Raw genomic sequence first — 11,269 nt, forward strand, 5'->3', positions numbered from 1 at the left:
ACATGCTACCCCTTGGTGACATTATCCGAAGATATGGTGTCAGGTTCCAGCTCTACCTCACCACTACCTCAAATTTCTTTTTTTCAGCCCGCTTGTCCGACATTCAGTCCAGGTAGAACATAAGAATTAGGAGCAGGATTGGTCATATGGCCCCTCAAACCAGCTCTGCCATTCAGTAAGATCGTGGCTGACCTTCGACCTCAACTCCACTTTCCCGCCCGATCCCCATATCCCCCGATTCCCCTAGGGTCCAAAAATCTATTGATCTTAGAATATACTCAATGACTCAGCATCCACAGCCCTTTGGGGTAGAGAATTCCAAAGATTCACAACCCTCTGAGTGAAGAAATTTCTCCTCATCTCAGTCCTAAATGGCCAACTCCTTATCCTGAGACTATGCCCCCAAGTTCTAGACTCTCCAGCCAGGAGGAAACCGCATCTACCCTGTCAAGCCCTTGCAGAATCTTATATGTTTCAATGAGATCACCTCTCATTCTTCTAAACTCCAATGAGTATAGGCCCAATCTATCATCATAGGGCATCCCTCTCATCCCAGGAATCAATCTAGTGAACCTTCGTTGCACCGCCTCCAAGGCAAGTATATCCTTCCTTAGATAAGGAGACCAAAACTGTGCACAGTGCTCCAGGTGTGGTCTCACCAAGGCCCTGTACAATTGTAGTAAGACTTCCTTACTCTTGTAGTCCAACTCCTTGCAATAAAGGCCAACATGCCACTTGCCTTCCTAATTGCACGCTGTACCTGCAAGGGCCGCAATTCCCTCCAGTAGCGCCCTATTAGACCCTGCGCTGAGCTTCAACAACACCAGTTTATGTAGTCCCTTTAACGTAGTAGCAAAATGTCGCAGAGTCGGTCAACAGGATCCTAATCAGACAAAAATTGACCCGAAGCCAAAAAAAAAAGCTTGAGGTAGGTTTTAAGACGAGTCTTAAAGGAGGAGGGAGTAGCAGATGTTTAGGGAGGGAATTCTAGAGCCTAGGGCCTATACAGCAGAAGGCACGGCCGCCAATGGTGGGGCGAAGGAAGTGGGGGGATGCACAAGAGGCCAGGGTTGAAGGAACGTAGAGTTCTCGGAGGGTTGTAGGGCTGGAGGAGTTTACAGAGATTGGGGAGGGGCGAGGGCCGAGGGCCATGAAGGGATTTGAAAATGAGGATGAGAATTTTAAAATCAAGGCGTTGCTGGAACGCGGGAAGACGTTGGTCGGGGTGATGGGTGAACGAGACTGGGTACAAGTTCAGATGCGGACAGCAAGAGTTTTCCAATCCAATATCCTCTCCACCACCAAGACCGCCTACTTCTACCTCCGTAACATCGCCCTTTACCACCCCTGCCTCAGCCCATCTGATGCTGAAACCCTCATCCATGCTTTTTATCACCTCAAGACTCGAGTATTCCAATGCTCTTCTAGCTGGCCTGCCAACCTCCACTCCATAAATTTCCAGCTCATCCAATACTCTGCTGCCCATATCCTCACCCTCACCGAGTCCCATTGACGCGTCACCCCTGTGCAAGTTGACCTACATTTGTTCATGGTCCCCCCACCCCCCCCCAATGCCTTCATGTTTAACATTCCCATCCTTGTGTTAAATTCCCTCCATGGTCCTCACCCCCTCCTTATCTCTGTAAACTCCTCCAGTCCCCTAGAACCCTCCGAGATCTCTGCGCTCCTCCCAATCCTGACCTCGTGCCATCCACCACTCCCTTTACTCCACCATTGATGTCCGACTAGACCCTAAGCTCTGGAATTCCCAGAATGGTAGAGTGGGATATGCTGGGCCATGAGGTTACAGATTGTGGTGGAATACAATTCTGCTGCTGCTGATGGCCCACAACACCTCATGGATGCCCAGTTTTGAGCTGCTAGATCTGTTCTGAATCTGCCATTTAGCATGGTGCTAGTGCCACACAACACAATGGAGACTGTCCTCCGTGTAAAGACTAGACTTCATCTTCACTCTAACTGTGCAGTGGTCACTGCTACCAATGCTGTCATGGACAGTTGCATCTGCAACAAGTAGGTTGGAGAGGACGAGGTCAAGAAGGTTTTTCCCTCTTGTTGTTTCTCTCTCCACTTGTCACAGGCCCAGTCTGGCAGTTATGTCCTTCAGAACTCAGCCAGCTCAGTCAGTAGTGTTGCTACTGAGCCACTCTTGGTGATGGACGTGCACATCCCCGCACCCCCCCCCCCCCCCCAACCCAACCACCCAGAGTACCCTTGCTACTCTCTGTGTTACTTCCTGGGTGGGCGTGTGTGCTGTGAGGAGGATGCTGAGAAACTCTAGGGTGATTTGGACAGGTTGGGTGATTGGGCAAAAGCATAGCAGATGCAATATAATGTGGATAAATGCGAGGTTATCCACGTTGGTGGCAAAAACAGGAAGGCAGATTATTATCTGAATGGCAATAGATTGGGAGAAGGGGTAGTGAAACGAGACCTGGGTGTCCTTGTGCACCAGTCACTGAAGGTAAGCATGCAGGGGCAGCAGGCGGTTCAGAAGGCAAATGGTATGTTGGCCTTCGTAGCAAGAGGGTTCGAGTACAGGAACAAGGATGTCTTGCTGCAGTTGTACAGGGCCTTGGTGAGACCACACCTTGAGTATTGTGTGCAGTTTTGGTCGCCTTATCTGAGGCAGGATGTTCTTGCCATGGAAGGAGTTCAGCGAAGATTCACCAGGCTGATGCCTGGGATGGCAGGAATGACTTATGAGGAGAGATTGGGTCGATTGCGCTTGTATTCGCTAGAGTTTAGAAGAATGAGAGGGGATCTCATTGAAACTTTTATAATTCTGACAGGACTAGACTAGATGCAGGAAGGATGTTCCTGATGGTCGGGGATTCCAGAACCAGGGGTCACAGTCTAAGGATAAGGGGTAAGCCATTTAGGACAGAAATGAGGAGGAATTTCTTCACCCAGAGAGTGGTGAACCTGTGGAATTCTCTACCACAGAAGGTAGTAGAGGGCAATTCATTAAATATATTCAAGAAGAAGTTGGATATATTTCTTAAGACTAAAGGGATCAAGGGGTATGGGGAGAAAGCAGGGACCGGGTACTGAATTTGGATGATCAGCCATGATCTCATTGAATGGCCTACTCCTGCTCCTATCTTCTATGTTTCTATGTTAAACCTCTCCACCTCTCTCTCTCCTCCTCAAAACCTCCCTCTTTGACCAAGCTTTTCGACGCCCCCTCCTAATACAGGAAACTCTTTTTTATCCGGCACCGACGGGACCGGCGTGGTGCCGGTTTATCAAAAAGTCCGGATTACAGAGAGGTATAGTTAAAAGGTACGAGAGCTCCGTACACAGCAACAAATCCAGGCTTCCCTGTTGCTTACCAACATGTGCAGGAACCCCGGCCACAGACCAAGCATCCCTGTTGCTCAGCAACATGTGCAGGAACCCCGATTGCACAGCCACAGATCGAGGAACGGCCACTAATATGAAGTAAAACTTACCTGAACCTACTCCTGAATTTTGCCGGTTAACAGAGATTTCCGGTTATTTAGGTGTCGGTAAATCGAGAGTTTCCTGTAGCTCCTCCTTCGGCTCGGTGTCAATTTCTGTCTGATTACACTGCTGTGAAGCGCCTTGGGCGGGCGGTTGTTTTGTATGAAAGGCGCTATATAAATGCAAACTGTTGTTGGAGATATGCTGGTCATTTTTATTTTGTAAAATAGTAGTTCTAATTTTTTTTCCCCCAGAGATGCTGTTTTTTGATTAACTATTTAATTTGTTGCTTTACAGTTGTCCCTTTGCTGCTGCTGTTTTGCCAATGCGGTGGTGGAGTTGGTGCGACGAAAGGCCTTTTTGTAATGTCCGATTCATCTAAAGGAGTCCTAGCACAAAGCAACATTGAAGGTGGAGGACAAGTGGACACGGTTTGTAACCTAAATCACTTGAGCTTTCATCTTTGATTCCACAATTTAGCCCGTTGCGGCTTATTAAGTGTTGTTAAGTGTTTGCTCTGACGTAACACTTTTGTATCTTTTCCAAAGAGTTCGACGTGAATAATTCAGAAATGCTAATTTGTGCCAATATGCTGCTGTTCTTTCCCACAGGCACACAAACCCACTTTATACCTAAATGTAACTCACGGCACAGTTGAGCTAATGTAATTTTAGTTCCTTCGTAACTGTTAATCTATTTGTACCCATAATATGCAGTGTGTGCTCGCTGATGACTGCACAGTGTTCAGCACCATTCACAAATCCTCAGATAATGAAGCAGTCCACGCCCGTATGCAACAAGACCTGGACAACATTCAGGCTTGGGCCGATAAGTGGCAGGTAACATTCGCGCCACTGAAGTGCCAGGTAATGACTATCTCCAACAAGCGAGAGTCTAACCACCGCCCCTTGACATTCAACAGCATTACCATCACCGAATCCCCCACCATCAACATCCTGGGGGTCACCATTGACCAGAAACTTAACTGGACCAGCCACATAAATATTGTGGCTACAAGAACAGGTCAGAGGCTGGGTATTCTGCGGTGAGTGTCTCACCTCCTGACTCCCCAAAGCCTTTCCACCATCTACAAGGCACAAGTAAGGGGTTTGATGGAATACTTTCCACTTGCCTGGTTGAGTGCAGCTCCAACAACACAAACTCGACATCATCCAGGACAAAGCAGCCCGCTTGATTGGCACCCCATCCACCACCTTAAACATTCACTCCCTCCACCACCGGCGCACCGTGGCTGCAGTGTGTACCGTCTACAAGATGCACTGCAGCAACTCGCCAAGGCTTCTTCGACAGCACCTCCCAAACCCGCGACCTCTTCCACCTAGAAGGACAAGGGCAGAAGGCGCATGGGAACACCACCACCTCCAAGTCACACACCATCCTGACGTAGAAGTATATCGCCAATCCTTCACTGTCACTGGGTCAAAATCCTGGAACTCCCTCCCCAACAGCACTGTGGGAGTACCTTCACCACACGGACTGCAGTGGTCCAAGAAGGTGGCTCACCACCATCTTCTCAAGGGCAACAAGGGATGGGCAATAAATGTTGGGCTTGCCAGCGAGGCCCACATCCCACAAATGAATAAATGAAAAAGTAGATTTGTTTAAAAAGAAAGACTTGCATTTCTAAAGCCCCTTTCACAACCTCAGGACGTCCCAAAGCGCTTTGCAGCCAATGAAGCACTTTTTTTGAAGTGCAGTCGCTGTTGTAATGTGGGAAAAGCAGCAGCCAATTAGCGCACAGCAAGCGGCAATGTGATAAATGACCGGATAAAGCTGTTTGAGTGATCATTTTTGGGATAAATATTGGCCCAGGAACACCGGGGAGAACTCCCCTGCTCGTCGTCGAAATAGTGGCTGTGGGATCTTTTACGTCCACCTGAGAGAGCGGGCGGGACCTCGGCTTAACGTCTCATCCGAAAGACAGCACCTCTTGACAGTGCAGCACTCCCTCAGCACTGCACTGGGAGTGTCCGCCTGCATTTTTACTCACCAGTCTCTGGAGTGGGACTTGAACCCACAACCTTCGGACTCGGAAGTAAGACTGCTACCAACTGAACCACAGCACAACAATTAATTAAAAAAAACATCTTTTGAAAGTTCAACTTTGTAGTGGACCCTTTTCCACTGAGATTCCGTGTTACTTTCTTCAGTGCAATTTTATAAAGAAACATTGGAGAGGCTTTAAAGAGTGTTGGCGATTAGACTGCTTATTCATATTGAAACTAGATGCAGGGAGGATGTTTCCCCCTGGCTGGAGAGTCTAGAACCAGGGGTCATAGTCTCAAGATAAGGGGTCGGCCATTTAGGACTGAGATGAGGCGGAATTTCTTCACTCAGGGTGCTGAATCTTTGGAATTCTCTGCCCCAGAGGGCTGTGGAGGCTCAGTCGTTGAGTATATTCAAGGCTGAGATCGATAGATTTTTGGACTCTAGGGGAATCGAGGGATATGGGGATCGGGCAGGAAAGTGGAGTTGAAGTTGAAGATCAGCCCTGATCTTATTGAATGGCGGAGCAGGGTCGAGGGGCCGAATGGCTGACTCCTGCTCCTAATTCTTACTTTCTTATGACTGAATCTATTTTTGCTAAATGCAGATACAGCCATTGATTTCTCCTGAAGGACAATTGGGAACCAAACAGTGGGGAAAAATGGTTGGAGCAGTAGCTGGAGGTGGAATCGGAGGATCCAATGTTTCGGAGGGATCTCAAATGCGTAATACAGGAGCAGCCATTCAGGAAAATAAATTTTGGATGGAAGGTGCGCGTGGAGATTCTCAAACCGGATCAAACCAATTGATCTGGATTAATAAAGGGGATGTTCGGTACATTGACCATGGAACGTCATCGGCTAATCGGCACAGCGTCCATGGAACGTCATCGGCTAATCGGCACAGCGTCCATGGAACGTCATCGGCTAATCGGCACAGCGTCCATGGAACGTCATCGGCTAATCGGCACAGTGTCCATGGAAGGTCATTGGGTAATGCTAAATGGAGTAGATCGTGGTCAAGTGAAAGAATGATGGAAGGTTCCTGTAAGGCTTACATAGAACAATACATTAATCAGGTAGGTGGAAATTGTCCCATTTTTAAATACAGAGGTGTCGCCAATACAACTATTACAAAGTAGCCTGCTTTGAACATCTCACGGTCGGTTAGAATGAGAGGCTCATTAATTTGATCAGTAATGATGTGCATAGAATCATACAGCACAGTAGGAGGCCAGTCGGCCCATCACGCCTGTGCTGGCTCTCTGAAGGAGCCACCAATTAGTCCCACTCCTTTTCCCCCCAGCCCTCCTTTTTTTTAACTATATATCTCATTCCATTTTTGAAAGCTACTGTCGAATCTGCTTCCACCATCCCTTCAGGCAGCGCATTCCAGATCATAACTCGTTGCATTAAAAAAAAAAATTATCTTCATCTCCCCTTCTTTCAGTGCCCAGTTATTCTCTCACATCTGAACAAGCAGCAAGTCTCCCCTCTCTATCTGATCTCCACTGTTTCGCCTGTAATGCTGGAAATTGTATCATTTCCCTTTCCTATTCCTATATGAATTCTGCCTTACCACAAGCCCCCCATGACTAGCCTTAGGGGGGGGGTTTTAACACTTAGAATTCTTTATTACTCCTCCCCTTTTTCCCCCCCCCCTCCTCAAAATGTTACAACCAGCAATATTTAGCTTGCCAGATTTTTTTTTTTCAATTCATACACAGGATGTGGGCATCGCTGGCAAGGCCAGCATTTATTGCCCATCCCTAATTGCCCTGGAGAAGGTGGTGGTGAGCCGCCGCCTTGAATAAGTGGCATTTCAGAGGGCAGTTAAGAGCCAGCCACGTTGCTGTGGGTCTGGAGCCACATATCGGCCAGACCGGGTAAGGGCGGCAGATTTCCTTCCCTAAAGGACATTAGTGAACCAGATGGGTTGTTCCGACAATCCGGTAGTTTCATGGTCACCATTACTGATACTAGCTTTTTATTCAAGATTTATTTAATTGAATTTAAATTCAATTCATGTTGGGATTTGAACTTGTGTCGCTGGATCATTAGTCCAGGCCTGGACTATCCTGTCCATAACGGAGCCACTGTGCTACCGTCCCCCTGCCTGATGCACACAGAACAGTTGTAAACTCATTTTACTTGCATGCAACATCTTGTAACTGTGTACTGGAATTGTTGGCAGAAAGTGTTTACTCCAAGTAACCGTAATGTTTTTTATGTCCCACTTGTGTTGTGTTTCAAAAGTTGCTTGCCTCTGATAGAGAGAGCGCGTCTCCCAAGCAGCGCGATTGTTTGCTGGTCTATAGCAACGAAGGGGAAAATTCGCCCACTGGCTCCCTTGGCAGCTGCGGTCTTATTGAGGATGTTGTTGAAGACGACGCCTTCTTGAATGACTTGGGGCCGAAATTCAGGATTCTGGCTGAAATCTGCAGGGGCCAATCTGAGAGCCAAAGTTCGGTAATTAGCGCATCCAAGACCTGGGAATCGACCACGAGCACCGGTCCCCTGATCCAACCGAATTACGCGGTGAAAGAAGAATCTGTTTCATCCGATGCTGTGAAGCTGCAGCGTAGGGCCGCGAATGCACCGCCTGCGCAGAAACATGTTGTCGTGACCACAACCATTAATCCCACTGGGGAGGAACTGCAAGGCATGCCTGACCCAATGTTTGTCCAGAGAAGGGTGACGGCAAACATCAAATCAGGTGTTGAGGAGTGGCAGGGCATGTCGTTTATCACTGATCCGGCATTGGCTCAGACAAAGACAACAACAACCAAATTTGATTATGGTGCAGGTGGGTTGCAAGGAACAACCCCATCGTTCACCCCAATGCCTGTTATCCAAAATAGTGCTGTAGTGACGAGGTCATTTACCTCCGGTACAGGAGAGATGCCGGGCGTGATCACTGACCCATCAGTTAGCCAGATGCCTCTAATCCGGAAGAATGTCGAAGTGACGAGGTCATTTACTTCCGGTACAGGAGAGATGCCGGGCGTGATCACTGACCCATCAGTTAGCCAGATGCCTCTAATCCGGAAGAATGTCGAAGTGACGAGGTCATTTACTTCCGGTACAGGAGAGATTCCGGGCGTGATCACTGACCCATCAGTTGGTCAGATGCCTCTAATCCGGAAGAATGTCGAAGTGACGAGGTCATTTACTTCCGGTACAGGAGAGATACAGAGCGTGATCACTGACCCATCAGTTGGCCAGATGCCTCTAGTGCAGAAGAACGTGGTAGTGACGAGGTCGGTTAATTCCGGTACAGGGGACGTGCAAGGTTTCCACATTGCCACTAAACCGGCAATTGAGAAAAATCTGGGGTCAAGCAAATCTAGTGGTGGGGCGTATAGATCAGTTAAAAAAGTAACCCAAACTGTACAGTTAGTGCAGGAATAGACATTTTCTGCAGTCACATTTGGCTCGTGATATCGCTGAAGGGAAGGTGTTTTCAAAAAGTCTAAGCCTAAAAATACTACAATATTGGTGATTTTAAAGAAGGGCAGTTGTTTTGGAGGGGTTGCATAGTTTTGAGGGTTCTGGCGCACATCCCTTTTTGATTCAACGGCACGTTTTTCCAAAGATTAAATACACAAAATATTCTGCAATACATCTAGAGGTCCGAATATGTTGGGTTGCTCAATGACTAGTTGTTTGGTTGGCTGGTGCACGTTTTATCTTTTCAGAGATGGCCAAATTGAACAAGGTGTGGAGATTTTAAAAAAATGTAAACTGTATTTATCTCTTCTGAAAGAGGAAATAAATTATTTTATCTACTTTTTGGATTTTACATTTCTATCTCCAGATCTAATGAAAGGACACATTTATTTACAAGAATCATGAAACAATTGCCATTTGTATTTGAATTAACTAAACTAAATAATTGGCGAGTGAGAATAAATGGAGAGCTCTAAAGCTCAAAAAGCCAGCTCGGGCACGATGGGCCGAATGACCTTATTCTTTATTCATTGGGTGTGGGGGTCGCTAGCAAGGCCAGCATTTACTGCCCTTGAGGAAGTGGCGGTGAGCCGCCGCCTTCAATACAACAGAGTGGCTTGCTCAGGCAGTTAAGAGTCAAACCACGTGGCTGTGGGTCTGGAGTCACATATCGGCCAGACCGGGTAAGGGCGGCAGATTTCCTTCCCTAAAGGACATTAGTGAACCAGATGGGTTTTTACAACAATCCGATAGCTTTTTATTCCAGATTTCATTTTACTTAATTGAATTTAAATTCCCCAGCTGCCGTCTGAACTCGTGTCTCCAGATCATTAGTCCAGGCCTGTGGACTACTAGCCCAGTAAGATAACCACTATTCTACTGTACCCCCGATTCCATGATAAATAGGTTTAACATGTCAGTATTTCCCAAAACTGGGAAGCAACCCATGTATTTAGGTAATTTGTGATTAAATAAATTCCAATTGCGCAGTTACAATATCTCTTGGAGGAGAGGAATTTTAAAACATTTACTTAAATTGTCTTTAAAATTCCAGTTCTGGAGGTCGAAATTCGGGTGTGCCCATTCTTGGGGGCACAGGGTACAACCCCCTGTACCTGAATCGAGTGGCCCGAGGCATCCCGATTCTATAGTAAGGGGAACAGATAGGCGTTTCTGTGGCCGTAGACGTGAATCCAGGATGGTTTGTTGCCTCCCTGGTGCCAGGGTCAAGGATATCACTGAGCGGCTGCAGGGCATTCTGGAGGCGGAGGGTGAACAGCCAGAGGTCGTGGTCCACATTGGTACCAACGACATAGGTAAAAAGAGGGATGAGGGAATTACAGGCCAGTGAGCCTAACATCTGTGGTAGGGAAATTATTGGAAAAAATTCTGAGGGACAAAATTAGTCTCCACTTGGAGAGGCAAGGATTAATCGGGGCTAGTCAGCATGGCCTTGTCAAGGGTAAATCATGTCTGACAAATCTGATTGAATTTTTCGAGGGGTGACTAGGGGGGTGGATGAGGGAAATGCTGTGGATGTGGTTTACATGGACTTCAGTAAAGCTTTTGACAAAGTCCCGCATAGGAGACTGGTCAAGAAGGTAAGAGCCCATGGGATCCAGGGTGCCTTGGCGCGTTGGATCCTAAACTGGCTGAGTGGCAGGAGGCAGAGGGTGATGGTCGAAGGTTGCTTTTGTGACTGGAAGCCTGTGTCCAGTGGGGTACCTCAGGGATCGGTGCTGGGTCCCTTGCTGTTTGTGATCTACATAAATGATTTGGATGAGAATGTAAAAGGTATGATCAGTAAGTTCGCAGATGACACGAAAATTGGTGGGGTGGTAAATTGCGAGGAGGAAAGCCTCAGGCTACAGGACGATATAAACGGGTTGGTCAGATGGGCGGAAAAGTGGCAAATGGAATTTAACCCTGAAAAGTGCGAGGTGATGCATTTTGGACGGACAAATAAGGCAAGGGAATACACAATGAGTGGTAGGACCCTAGGAAGTACAGAGGGTCAGAGGGACCTTGGTGTACATGTACATAGATCCCTGAAGGCAGCGGAACAGGTAGACAAGGTGGTTAAAAAGGCATTTGGGATACTTGCCTTCATTAGCCGAGGCATAGAATATAAGAGCAGGGAGGTTATGATGGAGCTGTACAAAACGCTGGTGAGGCCACAGCTGGAGTACTGTGTGCAGTTCTGGTCGCCTCACTATAGGAAGGATGTGATTGCTTTGGAGAGGGTGCAGAGAAGATTCACCAGGATGTTACCTGGGATGGAGCGCCTCAGCTATGAAGAAAGACTAAACCGGCTGGCGTTGTTTTCCTTGGAGCAAAGAAGGCTG

The 11,269-nt window shown here is 47.5% G+C and overlaps 1 protein-coding gene across 1 annotated transcript in view; it reads left to right on the forward strand.

Moving 5' to 3' along the window:
- The window catches only part of LOC147114527 (desmoglein-2-like), a 69,494-nt gene extending 60,231 nt beyond the window's left edge, over nucleotides 1-9,263 (forward strand). The window contains exons 14-16 of the mRNA XM_085993931.1: nucleotides 3,766-3,899; nucleotides 6,083-6,553; nucleotides 7,731-9,263. Coding sequence (XP_085850057.1) covers nucleotides 3,766-3,899; nucleotides 6,083-6,553; nucleotides 7,731-8,885 — 1,760 coding nt within the window. The 3' untranslated portion in view covers nucleotides 8,886-9,263. The remainder of the gene's footprint in view (nucleotides 1-3,765; nucleotides 3,900-6,082; nucleotides 6,554-7,730) is intronic.
- The last annotated feature ends 2,006 nt before the right edge of the window (nucleotides 9,264-11,269 follow it).

The sequence above is a fragment of the Somniosus microcephalus genome, chromosome 7 (genome assembly GCF_052327205.1).
Source record: "Somniosus microcephalus isolate GS21.2 chromosome 7, FLI_Smic_1.0, whole genome shotgun sequence".
NCBI lineage: Eukaryota > Metazoa > Chordata > Chondrichthyes > Squaliformes > Somniosidae > Somniosus > Somniosus microcephalus.